The sequence below is a fragment of the Oncorhynchus gorbuscha genome, linkage group LG06, assembly GCF_021184085.1.
Source record: "Oncorhynchus gorbuscha isolate QuinsamMale2020 ecotype Even-year linkage group LG06, OgorEven_v1.0, whole genome shotgun sequence".
Classification (NCBI taxonomy): domain Eukaryota; kingdom Metazoa; phylum Chordata; class Actinopteri; order Salmoniformes; family Salmonidae; genus Oncorhynchus; species Oncorhynchus gorbuscha.
The window spans coordinates 713,954-738,069 of record NC_060178.1 but is presented as its reverse complement, the minus strand read 5'-3'; the positions used below and the strand labels follow the sequence as shown (position 1 = coordinate 738,069).

The 24,116-nt window shown below is 43.9% G+C and overlaps 1 protein-coding gene across 2 annotated transcripts in view; it reads right to left on the bottom strand.

Moving 5' to 3' along the window:
* bnip2 (BCL2 interacting protein 2) overlaps positions 1 to 24,116 on the bottom strand; it is a 98,555-nt gene that overhangs the window by 49,547 nt on the left and 24,892 nt on the right. For both annotated transcript variants that reach the window (XM_046352110.1, XM_046352111.1), the window contains exons 2-6: positions 18,840 to 18,935; positions 17,326 to 17,405; positions 9,869 to 10,063; positions 1,702 to 1,884; positions 1,130 to 1,232 (exon numbers count right to left, since the gene is read on the bottom strand). In XM_046352110.1, the coding sequence (XP_046208066.1) occupies positions 1,130 to 1,232; positions 1,702 to 1,884; positions 9,869 to 10,063; positions 17,326 to 17,405; positions 18,840 to 18,935 (657 nt within the window). The remainder of the gene's footprint in view (positions 1 to 1,129; positions 1,233 to 1,701; positions 1,885 to 9,868; positions 10,064 to 17,325; positions 17,406 to 18,839; positions 18,936 to 24,116) is intronic.

Here is a 24,116-nt window from a genome sequence, read left to right as displayed (position 1 = left end):
AACAACAACGATACAGGCTACTACAGGCTACTACTACTGCTATACAGATACAGGCTACTACTATTACTACTGCTATACAGATACAGGCTACTACTATTACTACTGCTATACAGATACAGGCTACTACCATTACTACTACTACTACTATACAGATACAGGCTACTACTACTACTACTATACAGATACAGGCTACTACTACTACTACTATACAGATACAGGCATACAGAATGAGGCTAATTCGTTAACTTTCTATCAGAATATATTTTATATTATATTATAATATAATTTACCACTTTGTTAAATTAAAGTGGTAACTCTGGTTGGCCAAAAACAATCTTCCTCACCTCCAGTCCAACTGTCGGAGGCAGTTGGAGCACTGGTACTCACTGCCTTCCTAGGCTTGCATAGCTAAGCCTAATAATAGCCAGCCGGTGGTCACTGCCTTCCTAGGCTTGCATAGCTAAGCCTAATAATAGCCAGCCGGTGGTCACTGCCTTCCTAGGCTTGCATAGCTAAGCCTAATAATAGCCAGCCGGTGGTCACTGCCTTCCTAGGCTTGCATAGCTAAGCCTAATAATAGCCAGCCGGTGGTCACTGCCTTCCTAGGCTTGCATAGCTAAGCCTAATAATAGCCAGCCGGTGGTCACTGCCTTCCTAGGCTTGCATAGCTAAGCCTAATAATAGCCAGCCGGTGGTCACTGTTTTCATAGTGCTGCATAGCTAAGTCTAATAATAGCCAGCCGGTGGTCACTGCCTTCATAGTGCTGCATAGCTAAGCCTGATAATAGCCAGCCGGTGGTCACTGTTTTCATAGTGCTGCATAGCTAAGTCTGATAATAGCCAGCCGGTGGTCACTGCCTTCATAGTGCTGCATAGCTAAGCCTGATAATAGCCAGCCGGTGGTCACTGCCTACATAGCTAAGCCTAATAATAGCCAGCCGGTGGTCACTGCCTAAAATATAAAAATACCAGGTTACTCAGGAGAAAAGTGATTTATTCTCGGGATTGAACATTTGTAAAAAAGTGGGAAAATATTAAATATATTTTTAGCATTGGTGTCCAAAAACCAAGGCATGTCAATATTCTGTTTCACAGGGTTTGCACCAGGGTTTACACCAGTAGGACTCACTTGAAGAGGTTGTCCATGATGTAGCGGTAGTTGGGTTGGTTGCTCTCAGGCATGTAACACACAGCAAACACTATGATGGCATTCAGGCCATCTCCATAGTAACCTGGAACACATCACAGAGGTTCAAACACGCCACAACACAACCTGCTCTGCATGGGGCATTGTTACTGTAAAAAAAATTTTTTTTACATTATTGGTCCAATACCCTCTTGTAGGACTAGGGTTATGTGTTAGGGTCTGGGGTCAGGGGTTACCTCCATGGTTGATAACCCTCTTGTTGGACTAGGGTTATGTGTTAGGGTCTGGGGTTACCTCCGTGGTTGATGACCCTCTTGTAGGACTAGGGTTATGTGTTAGGGTCTGGGGTCAGGGGTTACCTCCGTGGTTGATGACCCTCTTGTAGGACTAGGGTCATGTGTTAGGGTCTGGGGTCAGGGGTTACCTCCGTGGTTGATGACCCTCTTGTAGGACTAGGGTCATGTGTTAGGGTCTGGGGTCAGGGGTTACCTCCGTGGTTGATGACCCTCTTGTAGGACTAGGGTCATGTGTTAGGGTCTGGGGTCAGGGGTTACCTCCGTGGTTGATGACCCTCTTGTAGGGTTCTATTGCCTTCATGTCGACTTTGTGTTCCTGGTCTCCTATACGGAACACTCTCCAACGCCGCCCCTCCTCCCGCTCCTCGGAGGCCGAGTACACCTCGGCCGACTCCACCCCCTTCTGCAGAACCTCAGTGGTCTTGGGCTTCGGCAGGTCATCTGAGAAGAGGTTATTTTTAAACTCTTTTTCCTACCTTCCCTTTATCCAATAACACTCCATTTCTATTTGAAATGCTTCGTATTGTGGGGAATTATGACATGCTGAGTTCACCAAATAACCATTTAAATATAATATATGCCCCTGATCAACAGTAATGGCCAATCAGACGAACGATTCAGACAGTGATCATACGAATGGTACATCAAACATGCAACAATCAAAACAGAGGAATAGTATGGAGAATTTGGTCTTCACATTGTGGACAGACAATGACATGGCATTGGCGCTCAACACTCAATAAACACCTCACTACAGAATAGACTGCCTTTTATTTAAGTCTAAGCCCTTGTCTAAAGCGGGGCTATAGGAAACATATAAAAATTATAGAATTTACCCTTACCCTATTAGCCCATACAAACACATTGAATAACAGATTCACTACACGGAACAACATAGTCCACCATAAAAATCTAAAGGAAGTTTGTTCTGAAGTGTGTGTCCTATATCCGAGTGATACAAGAAAGATCAGGAAACATTCATGTTTTTACATGTATTTAACACCTTACTTTTGTCACTAAAGTGTCTCCGTATATACTTCCATAAATGATTTTGACTGGTACCAGAGGACCTTCAGTAGAGTCTTGTGAGACCTGAGGGCGTCCTACAGCAAAACATGTACGCGTTCAAGAGCGTCTCATCTTTCCACAGAAGGGTCATAGTGGTTTAGTAGGCCAAATCGTTCGGCCGCTACAGACCGATTTGGTGAGAAGACCCATTTTGGGGGATGTCACATGGTCTGACAAACACAGATCTAGCTCCGGTGGATTGAGATGCATCCAATGCAAAACAAATCACTTGCTTAAACTGACTGATTTGAACGGGATTAGATTTATGCAGGCATCTACCTTAGGGGGTTAAACATCCGTCCTAGTACCAGGATGCAACAGCATTCCAAAACGGCACCCGTTTTCCCTTTAATATGTCACATCATAGAAACATAGCTAAATAAGAACATGCTTGTACATGACCAATAATGTACACAAAAATGACTCAAAACAGAAGAAATATCCCTTGATTTGTTCACAGTAAAACAGAAGAAATATCCCTTGATTTGTTCACATAGTTGATGCAAAGAAGCAAAAGTATATTTGGTTGATTGACCAGGCAGTATGTCCATGAGACCTTACCACACTTGTTGTTGACCTGGGAACTGTTGCCAAGACAACAAGGGTAACAGTCCTTCCAGATGACAGAGGCCGGCAGCAGAGCGGAAACACAGAAACAACACAACACCATTTAAATCTGAACCATTTAACTACAGTTCACTGGCCCCATACAACTGTCAGGGTTAGGTTCAACCATTTAAATCTTATTGGACTTAACTGGCCTCAGAACTATTCAACCAGGCTTAGTGGAGTCAGCTCCTAGGACAGACCAGTGTCCTGTCCTGGGATAGACTATGTCCTGTCTTGGTTTATGTACCCAGGCAGTTAGCTGGATAGGTTGATGTACCCAGGCAGTTAGCTGGATAGGTTGATGTACCCAGGCAGTTAGCTGGATAGGTTGATGTACCCAGGCAGTTAGCTGGATAGGTTGATGTACCCAGGCAGTTAGCTGGATAGGTTGATGTACCCAGGCAGTTAGCTGGATAGGTTGATGTACCCAGGCAGTTAGCTGGATAGGTTGATGTACCCAGGCAGTTAGCTGGATAGGTTGATGTACCCAGGCAGTTAGCTGGATAGGTTGATGTACCCAGGCAGTTAGCTGGATAGGTTGATGTACCCAGGCAGTTAGCTGGATAGGTTGATGTACCCAGGCAGTTAGCTGGATAGGTTGATGTACCCAGGCAGTTAGCTGGATAGGTTGATGTACCCAGGCAGTTAGCTGGATAGGTTGATGTACCCAGGCAGTTAGCTGGATAGGTTGATGTACCCAGGCAGTTAGCTGGATAGGTTGATGTACCCAGGCAGTTAGCTGGATAGGTTGATGTACCCAGGCAGTTAGCTGGATAGGTTGATGTACCCAGGCAGTTAGCTGGATAGGTTGATGTACCCAGGCAGTTAGCTGGATAGGTTGATGTACCCAGGCAGTTAGCTGGATAGGTTTATGTACCCAGGCAGTTAGCTGGATAGGTTTATGTACCCAGGCAGTTAGCTGGATAGGTTTATGTACCCAGGCAGTTAGCTGGATAGGTTTATGTACCCAGGCAGTTAGCTGGATAGGTTTATGTACCCAGGCAGTTAGCTGGATAGGTTTATGTACCCAGGCAGTTAGCTGGATAGGTTTATGTACCCGGGCAGTTAGCTGGATAGGTTTATGTACCCAGGCAGTTAGCTGGATAGGTTTATGTACCCAGGCAGTTAGCTGGATAGGTTTATGTACCCAGGCAGTTAGCTGGATAGGTTTATGTACCCAGGCAGTTAGCTGGATAGGTTTATGTACCCAGGCAGTTAGCTGGATAGGTTTATGTACCCAGGCAGTTAGCTGGATAGGTTTATGTACCCAGGCAGTTAGCTGGATAGGTTTATGTACCCAGGCAGTTAGCTGGATAGGTTTATGTACCCAGGCAGTTAGCTGGATAGGTTTATGTACCCAGGCAGTTAGCTGGATAGGTTTACAGTGGGGAGAACAAGTATTTGATACACTGCCAATTTTGCAGGTTTTCCAACTTACAAAACATGTAGAGGGCTGTCATTTTTTTTTATCATAGGTAGACTTCCACTGTGAGAGACAGAATCTAAAACAAAAATCCAGAAAATCACATTGTATGATTTTTAAGTAATTAGCATTTTATTGCATGATGTATTTGATACATCAGAAAAGCAGAACATAATATTTGGTACAGAAACCTTTGTTTGCAATTACAGAGATCATACGTTTCCTGTAGTTCTTGACCAGGTTTGCAAACACTGCAAATTAATTACTTAAAAATCATACAATGAGACTTTCTGGATGTTTTAGATTCCGTCTCTCACAGTGGAAGTGTACCTATGATAAAAATTACAGACCTCTACATGTTTTGTAAGTAGGAAAACCTGCAAACCTGCAGTGTATCAAATACTTGTTCTCCCCACTGTATGTACCCAGAGAATAAGTTGGATAGTTTTTTTTAACATGGCAGTTAGTGGGAGGGCCTTTTTCAACTCTAATGGCTAGGGTTGGATCCTCTGGGGTCCTAAAGCTGAGGGAGAACTTCACTGAGACTCACACACTACTACTATTTTCCCATGTTAGGACATACAAAGTTGATTCACTGTTTAACATATTTATTTACTTATAATTGAGGCGAGCGAGCGATTTTTATTTATTTTTTAAGCATTATAAAAATAAATAAAAAGTGGACCCCTTGTAAAAATTGTAAATATGAATTTATTCTTAACTGACTTGCCTAGTTAAATAAAGGTAATAATCATTATCATGCTGAAACATGAGGTGATGGAGGTGGATGAATGGCACGACATTGGGCCTCAGGGTCGCCACGGTATCTCTGTTCATTCAAATTGCCATCGTTAAAATGCAATTGTGTTAGTTGTCCGTAGCTTATGCCTGCCCATACCATAACCTCACAGCCACCATGGGGGTACTCTGTTCAAATCGTTGACATCAGCAAGCCTACACGACGCCATCTGCCCGGTAGAGTTGAGAGTTAACAGTTTACGAATTGGGTGGCTGGAGTCTAACAATTTTTAGGGCCATCCTCTGACACAGCCTGGTATAGAGGTCCTGGATGGCAGGAAGCTTGGGACCCAGTGATGTACTGGGCCGTACTCACTACCCTCTGAAGCACCTTCTGGTCGGATGCCGAGCAGTTGCCATACCAGGCAGCCAGTCAAGATGCTCATGATGGTGCAGCTGTAGAACTTTGAGGATCTGAGGGTCCATACCAAATCTTTTCAGCATCCTGGGGGGGGAAGAGGAGTTGTCGTGCCCTCTTCACAACTGTGTTTGTCTGCTTGGACCATGGTAGATCCTTAGTGATGTGGACACAGAGGAACTTGAAGCTCTCAACCCGCTCCATTACAGCCTCGTCAATGTGAAAGGGGGCGTGTTTGGCCCTCCATTTCCTGTAGTCCACAATCATCTCCTTTGTCTTGCTCACGTTGAGGAAGAGGTTGTTGTCCTGGCACCACACTTCCAGGTCTCTGACCTCCTCCCTAAAGGCTGTCTCATCATCATCGGTGGTCAGGCCCACCACCGTCGTGTCGTCTGCAAACTTAATGATGGTGTTGGGAGTCATGTGTGGCCAGGGAGTACAAGGGACTGAGCAATAAATAAATAAACCGGTATTTACCTCTCTGTGGTTGCAGGATGTCTATTTTTACTAGCTCATTTATATATATATATTTTGCAGTGGTGTAAAGTACTTAAGTAAAAAATACTTTAAACTACTACTTAAGTAGTGTTTTGGGGTGTGTGTAATTTACTATTTATAGTTTTGACTACATTCCTAAGGAAATTATGTACTTTTTACTCCATACATGTTACCTGACACCCAAAAGTACGATACATTTTGAATGCTTAGCAGGACAGGAAAATGGACTGATTCACGGACTTATCATGGCAACACACGGTCTACCCTTCTGCTTGGCGGACTCACTAAACACAAAGGCATCTTTTGTCAATGATGTCTGAGTGTTGGTGTGTGCCCCTGGCTATCCATACATTTTAAAAACAAGAAAAATCTGCTTTACTTTTGATACTTAAGTATATTTTAGCAATTACATTTACTTTTGATAAAGTATACTTAGAACCGAATACTTTTAGACTTACTCAAGTAGTATTTTACTGGGTGACTTTCACTTGAGAAACTTTCTATTAAAAAGGTATGTATACTTGTACTCAAGTATGACAATTGACTACTTTTTCCACCACTGATCTTTTGGGATATGATTATCAAGTACGGTGCATTCAGAAAGTATTCAAGCCCCTTGACGTTTTCCACATTGTTACGTTACAGCCTTATTCAAATTATATATATATTTTTTAAACTCAATTTACACACAATACCCCCATAAAGACAAAGCGAAAACAGGTTTTATGAAATTTTGGGAAATGTATTAATAAAAACCACGAAATATCTTACTTATATAAGTATTCAGTATCCCTTTGCCATGAGACTTGAAATTGAGCTCAGGTGCATCGTTTCCATTGATCATCCTTGAGATGTTTTTACAACTGGATTGGAGTCCACCGGTGGTAAATTCAATTGATTGGACATGATTTGGAAAGGCACACACCTGTCTATATAAAGGTACCACAGTTGACAGTGTATGTCAGAGCAAAAACCAAGCCATGAGGTCGAAGGAATTGACCGTAGAGCTCCGACAGATCTGGGGAAGGGAACCAAGAACACTGTGGCCTCCATCATTCTTAAATGGAAGAAGTTTAGAAGCACCAAGACTCTTCCTTGAGCTGGCCACCCGGACAAACTGAGCATTTGGGGGAGAAGGGCCTTGGTCAGGGAGGTGACCAAGAATCCGATGGTAACTCTGTGGAGATGGGAGAACTTTCCAGAGGGACAACCAGCTCTGCACCACTCCACCAATCAGGCCTTTATGGAAGAGTGGCAAGACGGAAGTCACTCCTCAGTAAAAGGCACATGACAGCCCACTTGGAGTTTGCCAAAAGGCATCTAAAGGACTCTCAGACCATGAGGAAACAAGTTTCTCTGGTCTGATTAAACCAAGACGGAACTCTTTGGCCTGAATGCCAAGTGTCACATGGTGGTGGCAGCCTCATGCTGTGGGGATGTTTCTCAGCGGCAGGGACTGGGAGACTAGTCAGGATTGAGGGAAAGATGAAGAGAGCAAAGTTCAGAAAGATCCTTGATGAAAACTGTCTCCAGAGCACTCAGGATCTCTGGGGTGGGGGCGAAGGTTCACCTTCCAACAGAACAACGACACGAAGCACACAGCCAATGCAACGCAGGAATGTCTTCAGGACAAGTTCCTGAATGTCCTTGAGTGGCCCAGCCAGAGCCTGGACTTGAAACCGATCGGACATCTCTGGAGACCTGAAAATAACTGTGCAGCAACGCTCCCCATCCAACCTGACAGAGCTTGAGATGAGCTGCAAGGAAGTATGGGAGAAACTCCCCAAATACAGGTGCGCTAAGCTTGTAGCCAAAGAAGACTTGAGGCTGTAATCACTGCCAAAGGTGCTTCAACAAAAGTACAGAGTAAAGGGTCTTGATACTTATGTAAATGTAATAAAATGCATTTATATATATATATATATATATATATATATATATATATATATATATATATATATATATATATATATATATATATATATATATATATATATATATATATATATATATATATATATATATATATATATATATGGGGTAGTGTGTGCAGATTGATGATATATATATATAAAACATTTTTTAAAATAAAAATACATTTTTGAATAATACTAACTTTCCGAATGCAGTGTAATGTCTACTTCACAGTCAGCCCATTTTATAGGTAAACTGCAGGGTAATGTAAAAGATCCAATACGTAATACGGTAAACTAAATTAGGTTTTAGTCCAGAGAGACCAGAAAACTAGATCTTAAATGAGACATTGCAGGGATCTAGCTTGGGGACTTAACATAACACGAGTCATCGGCATACATGTACACCTTTCTATAAGCCAAAAGAACAGAGGGTAGAGGCGATTTATTCACTCGCCGCGCAGTTGTCAAGGTTACTGCGCACCGACCTCTATAGCGCCGCCTTCTCCTTCTTCGAGTGTCGGGGATTTGGGCCTGGTCCGGGATAATCAATATGTGACCAGTTTCATGAAACTAGGTGTATGACGTGGGTCACTACTTCATACGAGAGACATTTGAATGTCTTTAAAAAAAAAATCTAAATGAGTTTCTTTTTTGCAGAAATTCTCAAACGTGAACTTTCATGTGCCTTAATAACAAACTTGTATGTCATCAGTAAATATGAATAGAATTGTTAAATTACGAGCCTTGTTGGTGTAGCCACAGAAAAAGTCAGCAACCTTGCTGAGATAATGAGTGGGCTGAGCATGCCGAGAGAGGAGTCCGTGTTGGTCTGACATATAGCACGCTTCTCTCTATTTTAGCTGGTTAGTATGTGTAGTGTGTCTAACATTGCTTTTTTTTTTAAATATATTTTTATATAAACATTTTAAAAAGCTATGTATTGTTTAGAAGAAATGCACTTTCTGGAGAACCGAGTTTGGAAATCTGTGGAATTAGAGTATGATGAGAAAACACGAGGATCTGGATTACATCTTCAAACTAAGGGCAACCATGGCTTACGTGACAGGGAGAAGTGTCCAACCATGATGTATATGGGTAAGATGGTCTAGCTAGCTACATTTTCAGATATTACACAATTCTAATTTTGACAAAGTTGTTTCCTTTCCAAGTTAAAGTGTGCTGTTAGCTAGCTAGCAAACGTTAGTTGGATGGCTCGCTAGCTAACGTTACGTGTATGATCTTATTATTCGTATCTTAGAGGCATTTGCGTGGCTAGTTAAAGCCTGATGTTAGCTAGCTACATTGAACCTGATTGGTTATGCAAGTAACCATTTCGGGTACGTTCGTAATTCAGCCATGTACTCCGATTTCAGAGCACTCGTCTGAGTGTGCCAGAGTGCAGAATAACTGATACATTTACGAATGCTGAAACCCATTAAATATGGCCAGTGTCAGTAAACCTCGGCAAAAAAGCGTTATTAAAATGTTGCCAGCAGCACACAAACGTCCTGGATAACATGAAAACAACCTAACCAGCTCTGCTAGGGCAGGTAAAATGGTCAGAGTGGGGTGTTCTCTCATTTGAGTCTAGCTATCTAGCCAATTAGCTTGGGTGCTTGACTGCTGTTGGGAGGTCAGAACGTTCGGATCACCCCTACACAAAAAGGCCAGGGTTGGGCGGCACCATACTGGAGCATTCACATTATTTTACAAGTACCTAATGTTATACAAGTACATCATGTTACAGGTCCATACCTTCCCATTCAAACTCATTACTGTTGTCAGATGGTGTGTCTATATCATCCAGGTCTAGCTCTGTACTCTCCTCCTCCAGCTCATCAGACAGCAGAGATCCTTCACTCTGATCCAGAGTCAGGCTGATGTCTGGGGCAGCCAGCTTCTTCTTAGTCTTCTTACCAACACTCAGAGCAGAATAGCCCCCTGCAGAAGCTGGGAGAGGAGAGAGAAGTTAGATAGAGGCTAGCCAAGATACCTTACCCCTCAGAAGCTAGAAAAAAGATATACACATTACACATAGCCTGCAGAAGCTGGGGAAAATAAACTCAGCAAAAAAAAGAAACGTCCCCTTTTCAGGACCCTGTCTTTCAAAGAATTCACAAATCTTCATTGTAAAGGGTTTAACACTGTTTCCCATGCTTGTTCAATTAACCATAAACAATTAATAAACATGCACCTGCAGAACGGTCGTTAAGACAATAACAGCTTACAGACGGCCTTCCTATTGACACACAAAAAAAGATGCCCAGGATCCCTGCTCTTCTGCGTGAACGTGCCTTAGGCATGCTGCAAGGAGGCATGAGGACTGCGGATGTGGCCAGGGCAATAAACTGCAATGTCCATACTGTGAGACGCCTAAGACAGCGCTACAGGGAGACAGGACGGACAGCAGATCATCCTTGCAGCGACAGACCACATGTAACAACACCTGCACAGGATCAGTACATCCGAACATCACACCTGCGGGACAGGTACAGGATGGCAACAACACCTGCCTGAGTTACACCAAGAATGCACAATCCCTCCATCAGTGCTCAGACTGTCCGCAATAGGCTGGGAGAAGCTGGATTTGTACGCCTGTTGTAAGGCAGTCCTCACCAGACATCACCGGCAACAACGTCGCCTATGGGCACAAATCCACCGTCACTGACGAGTCGCGGTTTTGTCTCACCAGGGTTGATGGTCGGATTCGTGTTTATCGTCAAAGGAATGAGCGTTACACCGAGGCCTGTACTCCTGAGCGGGATCGATTTGGAGGTGGAGGATCCGTCATGGTCTGGGGTGGTGTGTCACAGCATCATCGGACTGCGCTTGTTGTCATTGCAAAAAATCTCAACGCTATATATTACAAAAAAGACATCCTCCTCCCTCATGTGGTACACTTCCTGCAGGCTCATCCTGACATCACCCTCCAGCTTGACAATGCCACCAGCCATACAGCTCGTTCTGTGTATGATTTCCTGCAAGGTGGAAATGTCAGTGTTCTGCCATGGCCAGCGAAGAGCCCGGATCTCAATCCCATTGAGCACATCTGACACCTGTTGGATCGGAGGGTGAGGGCTAGGGCCATTTCCGCCATAAATGTCTGGAACTTTCAGGTGCCTTGGTAGAAGAGTGGGGTAACATCTCACAGCAAGAACTGGGAAATCTGGTGCAGTCCATGAGGAGATGCACTGCAGTACTTAATGCAGCTGGTGGCCACACCAGATACTGACTGTTACTTTTGATTTTGACCCCCCTCCCCCTCCCCCTTTGTTCAGGGACACATTATTCCATTTCTGTTAGTCACATGTCTGTGGAACTTGTTCAGTTTATGTCTCAGTTGTTGAATCTTGCTATGTTCATGTACATATTTACACATGTTAAGTTTGCTGAAAACAAACACCTTACAGTGACATTTCTTTTTTTGTTTATTTCCTGTTTAAATTTAGTTCATGTTGGTCTTTTTATCTCTGCATTGTTGTGAACGGGCTCATAAGTAGCATTTCACGTAAAGGTCTACACCTAACATTTGATTCAATGTATTATTTGATTACATAGCCTGCAGTAGCTGGAGATAAAATAAACAATACATGACCATAAGTATGTGGACACCTGCTGGTCAAACATCTCATTCCAAAATCATGGGCATCAATATGGAGTCAGTGCCCCCTTTGCTGCTATAACAGCCTCCACTCTTCTGGGAAGGCTTTCCACTAGATGTTGGAACATTGCTGCTATAACAGCCTCCACCCTACTGGGAAGGCTTTCCACTAGATGTTGGAAAATTGCTGCGGGTACTTGCTTCCATTCCGCCACAAGAGTGTTAGTCAGGTTGGGCACTGAATTGTTGGGCCTGCCTTGCAGTCAGCTTTCCAATTTATTCCAAAGGTGTTCGATGGGGTTGAGGTCAGGGCTCTGTGCAGGCCAGTCAAGTTATTCCACACCAATCTCAACAAAAACATTTCTTCACATTTACAAACAGTCCATTTATATTTTCCAGCGGGGATATATATCTGGGTGAGTTTTTTTCCCCTCGCCTGAGTAGCCTCATTTCACTGCCAAAAATACAATGAAACCATCTAGTGTTCAGTGAAATAACAACACAATGCCAAATACAGGAAGCCTAGTCAAATAATTAACATCCAATCACATTAACCAGGTAGCCTAGTCAAATAATTAACATCCAATCACATTAACCAGGAAGCCTAGTCAAATAATTAACATCCAATCACATTAACCAGGTAGCCTAGTCAAATAATTAACATCCAATCACGGTATCCTAGTCAAATAATTAACATCCAATCACATTAACCAGGTAGCCTAGTCAAATAATTAACATCCAATCACATTAACCAGGTAGCCTAGTCAAATAATTAACATCCAATCACATTAACCAGGTATCCTAGTCAAATAATTAACATCCAATCACATTAACCAGGTAGCCTAGTCAAATAATTAACATCCAATCACATTAACCAGGTAGCCTAGTCAAATAATTAACATCCAATCACATTAACCAGGTGGCCTAGTCAAATAATTAACATCCAATCACATTAACCAGGTAGTCTAGTCAAATAATTAACATCCAATCACATTAACCATTACTCTATCGCAGGAATTCCACTAACGGCCTGCATGTAGCCAAACGTAGCTGCTGCTCATTCCATTTGTCTAAAATTGATAAATGGTTAAAAATAAGTAAGGCCCGCGTCCATCGAGACACATACCAGCTCTACTGGTACTACTGCTACTACCAGCAGTACGACACCTGCACCTATCGATGACAAGTTGTTCTGCTTCCACGAGCACATCCAATGCTAGCATCAGTAAATCTACATTTGTTGTTAGCCAGCTAGCATGGACACTGACAGTTGTGAATCTTTGTGAATGCAGCCGAAGAGCTACTGCCCCCTTACCCAGGAAAGCCCCGAACAACAGACAGGGACAACAGACAGGGACATTGGACCATCGAAGAGGCACAAATATAATGACAACTACATTTATTTGGGGTTCACTTAGATTGGGAGTAGTGCCTTTCCTCAGCCAGAGCGTTTTATATGTGCAAAAGTACTCTCACAACTCTTGAGCAGACATTTAAAAACACATGGCAATTCGAAAATAAACCACAGGAGTTTTTTGAGCAATAATTAAGAGGACTTTCGAGTAGTAAGACATGTATAAAATCAAAAGATATCATTAATAAGAAGGGGCTAGAAGCGTTTTATATGGTGAGCTACCGAGTGGCTAGGGCAGGCAAGCCCCATACTATTGTGGAGGACTTAATTCTTCCTGCTGCCGAGAATATGGCAGGGGAAAAGGTCCAAAAAACTATACAGACAAAACGCTGTTCCACAACGCATCAGTGACATGGCAGGAGATGTTTTGAAACAATTAATGCTTTGCATACAAGCCAGTGAATTGGCAGGCCTGGCACAGATCCTGGTATATGTCCATTACGTTTATGGGGGGGTCAGTTAAGGAAGACATCCTCTTCTGCAAACCACAACAACAGGAGGATATTTTTTTTTACAGCTTTGTGACATCAAATGGACATTGGTGGTCAAGATGTGTTGGTATCTGTACTGATGGGGCAAACGCCATGACAGGGAGACATAGTGGAGTGGTAACGCACGTGCAAGCAGTTGCTCCAGACGCCACTTGGGTACACTGCAGCATCCACCGAGAGGCTCTTGCTGCCAAGGGAATGCCTGACAGCTTGAAAGACGTTTGGACACTACAGTGAAAATGGTTAACTTTGTTAAAGCAAGGCCCCTGAACTCTCATGTATTTTCTGCACTATGCAATGATATGGGCAGCGACCATGTAACGCTTTTACAACATACAGAAGTGCGCTGGTTATCAAGGGGCAAAGTCGAGCTTAAAGTTCTCTTTACTGACCATCATTTTCACTTGTCTGAGCGCTTGATGATGACGAGTTTCTCACAGGACTGGCCTATCTGGGTGATGTTTTCTCTTGCCTGAATGATCCGAATCTAGGATTACAGGGACTCTCCTCAACTATATTCAATGTGTAGGACAAAATTGAGGCTATGATTTAGAAGCTGGAGCTCGTTGTCTGCATTAACAAGGACAACACACAGGTCTTTCCAACATTGTATGGTTTTTGTGTGCAAATGAACTCAAGCTTACAGACATGTCAAATGTGATACAGCGAAGCACCTGAGCGAGTTGGGTGCGCAATTACGCAGGTACTTTCCCAAAACGGATGACACAACAACCTGATTCGTTATCCCTTTCCTGCCCTGCCTCCAGTACACTTACCGATATCTGAACAAGAGAGTCTCATCAAAATTGAAAACAAGAGGTTCTGTGAAAATGTAATTTAAATCAGAAGCCACTGCCAGATTTCTGGATTAGGCTGCGCTCAGAGTATCCTGCCTTGGCAGATCGTGTTGCTAAAGCACGGATGCCCTTTGCAACCACATACCTATGCGAGAGTGGATTCTCGGCCCTCACTAGCACGAAAACTAAATACAGGCACAGACTGTGTGGAAAATTATTTAAGACAGACTCTCTTGAATACAACCCAACATTGCAGAGTTATGTGCATCCTTTCAAGCACACCCTTCTCATTAACCTGTGGTGAGTTATTCACTGAACAAATAGGGTTTTATATGTAAGATGGTTAAATAAAAAGCTAATTTATTGATTATATTATTATTTGTGAAATGGTCCTATAAGAGCTCTTTGTCACTTCCCATGAGCCGGGTTGTAACAAACTCACACTCATTCTTATGTTTAATAAATGTATTGTATAGTGTGTGTGGCAGGCTTACAATGATGGCAAAAATCAACATTTGAGAGTGTGCTGACCCTGGTGCTAGAGGGGGTACAGCTGACCCTGGTGCTAGAGGGGGTACAACTGACCCTGGTGCTAGAGGGGGTACGCAGCTGACCCTGGTGCTAGAGGGGGTACGCAGCTGACCCTGGTGCTAGAGGGGGTACGCAGCTGACCCCGGTTGCTAGAGGGGGTATGCAGCTGACCCTGGTGCTAGAGGGGGTACAGCTGGAGGTTGAATGTTTGAAGGGGTACGGGACTATAAAAAGTTTGGAAACCACTGCTCTCCTGACGAACAGTTCTTGTGCTGATGTTGCTTCCACAGGAAGTTTGGAACTCTGTAGTGAGTGTTGCAACCAAGGACAGGCGAGTTTCATTTGAAGGGCCACATACAATATATAAACAAAAACATACACACATTACATAGCCTGTAGAAAATATATACACATTACATAGCCTGTAGAAAATATATACACATAGCCTGTAGAAAATATACACATTACATAGCCTGTAGAAAATATACACATTACATAGCCTGAAGAAAATATATACACATTACATAGCCTGTAGAAAATATATACACATTACATAGCCTGTAGAAAATATATACACATAGCCTGTAGAATATATATACACATTACATAGCCTGTAGAAAATATATACACATTACATAGCCTGTAGAATATATATACACATTACATAGCCTGTAGAAAATATATACACATTACATAGCCTGCAGAAAATATATGCACATAGCCTGTAGAAAATATATACACATAGCCTGTAGAAAATATATACACATAGCCTGTAGAATATATATACACATAGCCTGTAGAATATATATACACATTACATAGCCTGAAGAAAATATATACACATTACATAGCCTGCAGAAAATATATACACATAGCCTATAGAAAATATATATACATTACATAGCCTGTAGAAAATATATACACATTACATAGCCTGCAGAGCTTGAGATGAAGAGAGAGCAGTTTGATATAGGCCTGACATCACATACATTAGCTTGAAGAGGCTGGGATACAGCAGAGATACAGTCCATAACCTAGAGATGGGGCAGTCCATAACCTAGAGATGGGGCAGTCCATAACCTAGAGATGGGGCAGTCCATAACCTAGAGATGGGGCAGTCCATAACCTAGAGATGGGGCAGTCCATAACCTAGAGATGTGGCAGTCCATAACCTAGAGATGTGGCAGTCCATAACCTAGAGATGGGGCAGTCCATAACCTAGAGATGGGGCAGTCCATAACCTAGAGATGGGGCAGTCCATAACCTAGAGATGGGGCAGTCCATAACCTAGAGATGGGGCAGTCCATAACCTAGAGATGGGGCAGTCCATAACCTAGAGATGGGGCAGTCCATAACCTAGAGATGTGGCAGTCCATAACCTAGAGATGTGGCAGTCCATAACCTAGAGATGTGGCAGTCCATAACCTAGAGATGTGGCAGTCCATAACCTAGAGATGTGGCAGTCCATAACCTAGAGATGTGGCAGTCCATAACCTAGAGATGTGGCAGTCCATAACCTAGAGATGTGGCAGTCCATAACCTAGAGATGTGGCAGTCCATAACCTAGAGATGTGGCAGTCCATAACCTAGAGATGTGGCAGTCCATAACCTAGAGATGTGGCAGTCCATAACCTAGAGATGGGCAGTCCATAACCTAGAGATGTGGCAGTCCATAACCTAGAGATGTGGCAGTCCATAACCTAGAGATGAGATGGCAGTCCATAACCTAGAGATGTGGCAGTCCATAACCTAGAGATGTGGCAGTCCATAACCTAGAGATGTGGCAGTCCATAACCTAGAGATGTGGCAGTCCATAACCTAGAGATGTGGCAGTCCATAACCTAGAGATGTGGCAGTCCATAACCTAGAGATGTGGCAGTCCATAACCTAGAGATGTGGCAGTCCATAACCTAGAGATGTGGCAGTCCATAACCTAGAGATGTGGCAGTCCATAACCTAGAGATGTGGCAGTCCATAACCTAGAGATGTGGCAGTCCATAACCTAGAGATGTGGCAGTCCATAACCTAGAGATGTGGCAGTCCATAACCTAGAGATGTGGCAGTCCATAACCTAGAGATGTGGCAGTCCATAACCTAGAGATGTGGCAGTCCATAACCTAGAGATGTGGCAGTCCATAACCTAGAGATGTGGCAGTCCATAACCTAGAGATGTGGCAGTCCATAACCTAGAGATGTGGCAGTCCATAACCTAGAGATGTGGCAGTCCATAACCTAGAGATGTGGCAGTCCATAACCTAGAGATGTGGCAGTCCATAACCTAGAGATGTGGCAGCACAGCCAAATGATGACACGAACAACATGCAACATCTGAGGTTTGGCAGATACTGATGAGCAGAGACACTGAATGGCTTTCTTACCAGACTGTCCTTCTCCAGAGGGTCCAGTGAAGAGATCTTCACCCAGCTGAATGTCCTCCTCTTCCTCCTCAGGTAGGGGCCTACAGACACACAACAGGTCATATATAACCCTTGCTCCTCACACAACAACAGTAGAGGATATAGCTGCTATTACCACTGCTAACCAACTGCTCGTTCAGTGTTGAAAGCATTATGATAACATATACACTACAAGTATGTGAACACCCCCTTCAAATGAGTGGATTTGTCTAACATCGGGAGTATAATAATGGCCTTACTGAAGAGCTCGTGACTTTTCAAATGTAGACCCTGGTCAACTGTGTTGTTATTGTGGAAACGTCTAACAGCAACAACGGCTCAGCCGCAAAGTAGTAGGCCTCACAAGCTCACAGAATGGGACCGCTGAGTGCTGAAGCGTGTAGCGTGTAAAAACCTTCCGTCCTCGGTGGCAACACTCACTTCAGTGTTCCAAACTGCCTCTGGAAGCAATGTCAGTACAATAACGTTTTGTCGCCCTTTAGTTCCAGTGAAGGGAAATCTTAACGCTACAGCATACAACGATGACCTTCTAGACAATTTTGTGCTTCCAACTTAGTGGAAGGCCCTTTCATATTTCAGCATGACAATGCCACTATGCACAAAGCGAGGTCAATACATAAATGGTTTGTTGAGATCGGTGTGGAAGAACTTGACTGGCCTGCACAGAGCCCTGACTTAAACCCCATCAAACACCTTTGGGATGAATTGGAACGCTGACTGCGAGCTAGTCCTAATCATCCCAACATCAGTGCCTCACTAATGCTCTGGTGACTGAATGGAAGCAAGTCCACATGCAGCAATGTTCCAACATCTAGTGGAAAGCCTTCCCAGAAGAGTGGAGGCTGTTATAGCAGCAATGTTCCAATATCTAGTGGAAAGCCTTCCCAGAAGAGTGGAGGCTGTTATAGCAGCAATGTTCCAACATCTAGTGGAAAGCCTTCCCAGAAGAGTGGAGGCTGTTATAGCAGCAATGTTCCAATATCTAGTGGAAAGCCTTCCCAGAAGAGTGGAGGCTGTTATAGCAGCAATGTTCCAACATCTAGTGGAAAGCCTTCCCAGAAGAGTGGAGGCTGTTATAGCAGCAAGGTTCCAACATCTAGTGGAAAGCCTTCCCATAAGAGTGGAGGCTGTTACAGCAGCAATGTTCCAACATCTAGTGGAAAGCCTTCCCAGAAGAGTGGAGGCTGTTATAGCAGCAATGTTTCAACATCTAGTGGATAGCCTTCCCAGAAGTTTGGAGGCTGTTATAGCAACAAAGGGACCAACTCCATATCAATGGCCATGATTTTGGAACGATATGTTGGACGAGCAGGTGTCCACATACTTTTGGTCATGTAGTGTGCAAGACTACTACCCAGAAAAGAGAACACTGCCTGGAGATCAGAGGGTTTATGAGTATTGACTGAGATGCCTCTAATTACCACAGCTAAAGTCAGGTTTTTTGGTATGCCTGGTTGTCGGAAGACGCGTGTTACCTGGGGAAGTCCTCGTCCTGCCACTCCTCTTTAAGTTCCACCCCCTCCATGCGGAGACGAGCCTCAGTGGTCGCAACAGACTCCTGGCGCTCCAGACTGCAGAGAGAGACAGTCAGGTCAGTGTAACGTTAGGTCAGAACAGTTTAATGTTACAGAATGCAGAGAGACAGGTCAGAACAGTTTAATGTTACAGACTGCAGAGAGAGAGACAAGTCAGAACAGTTTAATGTTACAGACTGCAGAGAGAGAGACAGGTCAGAACAGTTTAATGTTACAGACTGCAGAGAGACAGTCAGAACAGTTTAATGCTACAGACTGCAGAGAGAGAGACAGTCAGAACAGTTTAATGTTAGACTGCAGAGAGACAGTCAGAACAGTTTAATGCTCCAGACTGCAGAGAGAGAGACAGGTCAGAACAGTTTAATGTTACAGACTGCAGAGAGACAGGTCAGAACAGGTTAATGCTCCAGACTGCAGAGAGAGAGACAGGTCAGAACAGGTTAATGTTACAGACTGCAGAGAGAGAGACAGGTCAGAACAGGTTAATGCTCCAGACTGCAGAGAGAGAGACAGGTCAGAACAGTTTAATGTTCCAGACTGCAGAGAGAGAGACAGAACAGTTTAATGCTACAGACTGCAGAGAGAGAGACAGAACAGTTTAATGCTACAGACTGCAGAGAGAGAGACAGGTCAGAACAGTTTAGTGCTACAGACTGCAGAGAGAGAGACAGGTCAGAACAGTTTAATGCTACAGACTGCAGGGAGAGAGAGACAGGTCAGAACAGTTTAATGCTCCAGACTGCAGAGAGAGAGACAGGTCAGAACAGTTTGTTCCAGACTGCAGAGAGAGAGACAGGTCAGAACAGTTTAATGTTACAGACTGCAGAGAGAGAGACAGGTCAGAACAGTTTAATGTTACAGACTGCAGAGAGACAGGTCAGAACAGTTTAATGTTCCAGACTGCAGAGAGAGAGACAGGTCAGAACAGTTTGTTCCAGACTGCAGAGAGAGAGACAGGTCAGAACAGTTTGTTCCAGACTGCAGAGAGAGAGACAGGTCAGAACAGTTTGTTCCAGACTGCAGAGAGAGAGACAGGTCAGAACAGTTTGTTCCAGACTGCAGAGAGAGAGACAGGTCAGAACAGTTTAATGCTACAGACTGCAGAGAGAGAGACAGGTCAGAACAGTTTAATGCTACAGACTGCAGAGAGAGAGACAGGTCAGAACAGTTTAATGCTCCAGACTGCAGAGAGAGAGACAGGTCAGAACAGTTTAATGTTCCAGACTGCAGAGAGACAGGTCAGAACAGTTTAATGTTACAGACTGCAGAGAGAGAGACAGGTCAGAACAGTTTAATGTTCAGACTGCAGAGAGACAGGTCAGAACAGTTTGTTCCAGACTGCAGAGAGAGAGACAGGTCAGAACAGTTTGTTCCAGACTGCAGAGAGAGAGACAGGTCAGAACAGTTTGTTCCAGACTGCAGAGAGAGAGACAGTTTAATGTTCCAGACTGCAGAGAGAGAGACAGGTCAGAACAGTTTGTTCCAGACTGCAGAGAGAGAGACAGGTCAGAACAGTTTAATGCTACAGACTGCAGAGAGAGAGAACAGTTTAATGTTACAGACTGCAGAGAGAGAGACAGGTCAGAACAGTTTAATGTTACAGACTGCAGAGAGAGAGACAGGTCAGAACAGTTTAATGTTACAGACTGCAGAGAGAGAGACAGGTCAGAACAGTTTAATGCTCCAGACTGCAGAGAGAGAGAACAGTTTAATGTTACAGACTGCAGAGAGAGAGACAGGTCAGAACAGTTTAATGTTACAGACTGCAGAGAGAGAGACAGGTCAGAACAGTTTAATGCTCCAGACTGCAGAGAGAGAGAACAGTTTAATGTTACAGACTGCAGAGAGAGAGACAGGTCAGAACAGTTTAATGTTACAGACTGCAGAGAGAGAGACAGGTCAGAACAGTTTAATGTTACAGACTGCAGAGAGAGAGACAGGTCAGTTTAATGTTACAGACTGCAGAGAGAGAGACAGGTCAGTTTAATGTTACAGACTGCAGAGAGAGAGACAGGTCAGAACAGTTTAATTCCAGACTGCAGAGAGAGAGAAGGTCAGTTTAATGTTACAGACTGCAGAGAGAGAGACAGGTCAGAACAGTTTAATGTTACAGACTGCAGAGAGAGAGACAGGTCAGAACAGTTTAATGTTACAGACTGCAGAGAGAGAGACAGGTCAGAACAGGTTAATGCTACAGACTGCAGAGAGAGAGAACAGTTTAATGCTCCAGACTGCAGAGAGAGAGACAGGTCAGAACAGTTTGTTCCAGACTGCAGAGAGAGAGACAGGTCAGAACAGTTTAATGCTCCAGACTGCAGAGAGAGAGACAGGTCAGAACAGTTTAATGTTCCAGACTGCAGAGAGAGAGACAGAACAGTTTAATGCTACAGACTGCAGAGAGAGAGACAGGTCAGAACAGTTTAATGTTACAGACTGCAGAGAGAGAGACAGAAACAGTTTAATGTTACAGACTGCAGAGAGAGAGACAGGTCAGAACAGTTTAATGTTCAGACTGCAGAGAGAGAGACAGGTCAGAACAGTTTGTTCCAGACTGCAGGAGAGAGAGACAGGTCAGAACAGTTTGTTCCAGACTGCAGAGAGAGAGACAGGTCAGAACAGTTTGTTCCAGACTGCAGAGAGAGAGACAGGTCAGAACAGTTTGTTCCAGACTGCAGAGAGAGAGACAGGTCAGAACAGTTTAATGTTACAGACTGCAGAGAGAGAGACAGGTCAGAACAGTTTAATGTTCCAGACTGCAGAGAGAGAGACAGGTCAGAACAGTTTGTTCCAGACTGCAGAGAGAGAGACAGGTCAGAACAGTTTGTTCCAGACTGCAGAGAGAGAGACAGGTCAGAACAGTTTGTTCCAGACTGCAGAGAGAGAGACAGGTCAGAACAGTTTGTTCCAGACTGCAGAGAGAGAGACAGGTCAGAACAGTTTAATGCTCCAGACTGCAGAGAGAGAGACAGGTCAGAACAGTTTGTTCCAGACTGCAGAGAGAGAGACAGGTCAGAACAGTTTAATGTTACAGACTGCAGAGAGAGAGACAGGTCAGAACAGTTTAATGTTACAGACTGCAGAGAGACAGGTCAGAACAGTTTAATGTTCCAGACTGCAGAGAGAGAGACAGTTTAATTTGTTCCAGACTGCAGAGAGAGAGACAGGTCAGAACAGTTTAATGTTACAGACTGCAGAGAGAGAGACAGGTCAGAACAGTTTGTTCCAGACTGCAGAGAGAGAGACAGGTCAGAACAGTTTAATGCTCCAGACTGCAGAGAGAGAGAACAGTTTAATGTTACAGACTGCAGAGAGAGAGACAGGTCAGAACAGTTTAATGTTACAGACTGCAGAGAGAGAGACAGGTCAGAACAGTTTAATGTTACAGACTGCAGAGAGAGAGACAGGTCAGAACAGTTTAATGTTACAGACTGCAGAGAGAGAGACAGGTCAGAACAGTTTAATGTTACAGACTGCAGAGAGAGAGACAGGTCAGAACAGTTTAATGTTACAGACTGCAGAGAGAGAGAACAGTTTAATGCTCCAGACTGCAGAGAGAGAGAAACAGTTTAATGTTACAGACTGCAGAGAGAGAGACAGGTCAGAACAGTTTAATGCTACAGACTGCAGAGAGAGAGACAGGTCAGAACAGTTTAATGCTCCAGACTGCAGAGAGAGAGGTCAGAACAGTTTAATGTTACAGACTGCAGAGAGAGAGACAGGTCAGAACAGTTTAATGTTACAGACTGCAGAGAGAGAGACAGGTCAGAACAGTTTAATGCTACAGACTGCAGAGAGACAGGTCAGAACAGTTTGCTCCAGACTGCAGAGAGAGAGACAGGTCAGAACAGTTTAATGCTACAGACTGCAGAGAGAGACAGGTCAGAACAGTTTAATGCTACAGACTGCAGAGAGAGACGGGTCAGAACAGTTTAATGCTACAGACTGCAGAGAGAGAGACAGGTCAGAACAGTTTGTTCCAGACTGCAGAGAGACAGGTCAGAACAGTTTAATGCTACAGACTGCAGAGAGAGAGACAGGTCAGAACAGTTTGTTCCAGACTGCAGAGAGAGACAGGTCAGAACAGTTTAATGCTACAGACTGCAGAGAGAGAGAACAGTTTAATGCTACAGACTGCAGAGAGAGAGAACAGTTTAATGCTCCAGACTGCAGAGAGAGAGACAGGTCAGAACAGTTTGTTCCAGACTGCAGAGAGAGAGAACAGTTTAATGTTACAGACTGCAGAGAGAGAGACAGGTCAGAACAGTTTGTTCCAGACTGCAGAGAGAGAGACAGGTCAGAACAGTTTAATGCTACAGACTGCAGAGAGAGAGACAGGTCAGAACAGTTTAATGCTCCAGACTGCAGAGAGAGAGACAGGTCAGAACAGGTTAATGCTCCAGACTGCAGAGAGAGAGACAGGTCAGAACAGTTTCATGCTACAGACTGCAGAGAGAGAGACAGGTCAGAACAGTTTCATGCTACAGACTGCAGAGAGAGAGACAGGTCAGAACAGGTTAATGCTACAGACTGCAGAGAGAGAGAACAGTTTAATGTTACAGACTGCAGAGAGAGAGACAGGTCAGAACAGGTTAATGCTACAGACTGCAGAGAGAGAGAACAGTTTAATGTTACAGACTGCAGAGAGAGAGACAGGTCAGAACAGTTTGTTCCAGACTGCAGAGAGAGAGACAGGTCAGAACAGTTTAATGCTACAGACTGCAGAGAGAGAGACAGGTCAGAACAGTTTAATGCTCCAGACTGCAGAGAGAGAGACAGGTCAGAACAGTTTGTTCCAGACTGCAGAGAGAGAGACAGGTCAGAACAGTTTAATGCTCCAGACTGCAGAGAGAGAGACAGGTCAGAACAGTTTGTTCCAGACTGCAGAGAGAGAGACAGGTCAGAACAGTTTAATGCTCCAGACTGCAGAGAGAGAGACAGGTCAGAACAGTTTAATGCTCCAGACTGCAGAGAGAGAGACAGGTCAGAACAGGTTAATGCTCCAGACTGCAGAGAGAGAGACAGGTCAGAACAGTTTAATGCTCCAGACTGCAGAGAGAGAGACAGGTCAGAACAGTTTAATGCTCCAGACTGCAGAGAGAGAGACAGGTCAGAACAGTTTAATGCTACAGACTGCAGAGAGAGAGAACAGTTTAATGCTACAGACTGCAGAGAGAGAGAACAGTTTAATGCTACAGACTGCAGAGAGAGAGAACAGTT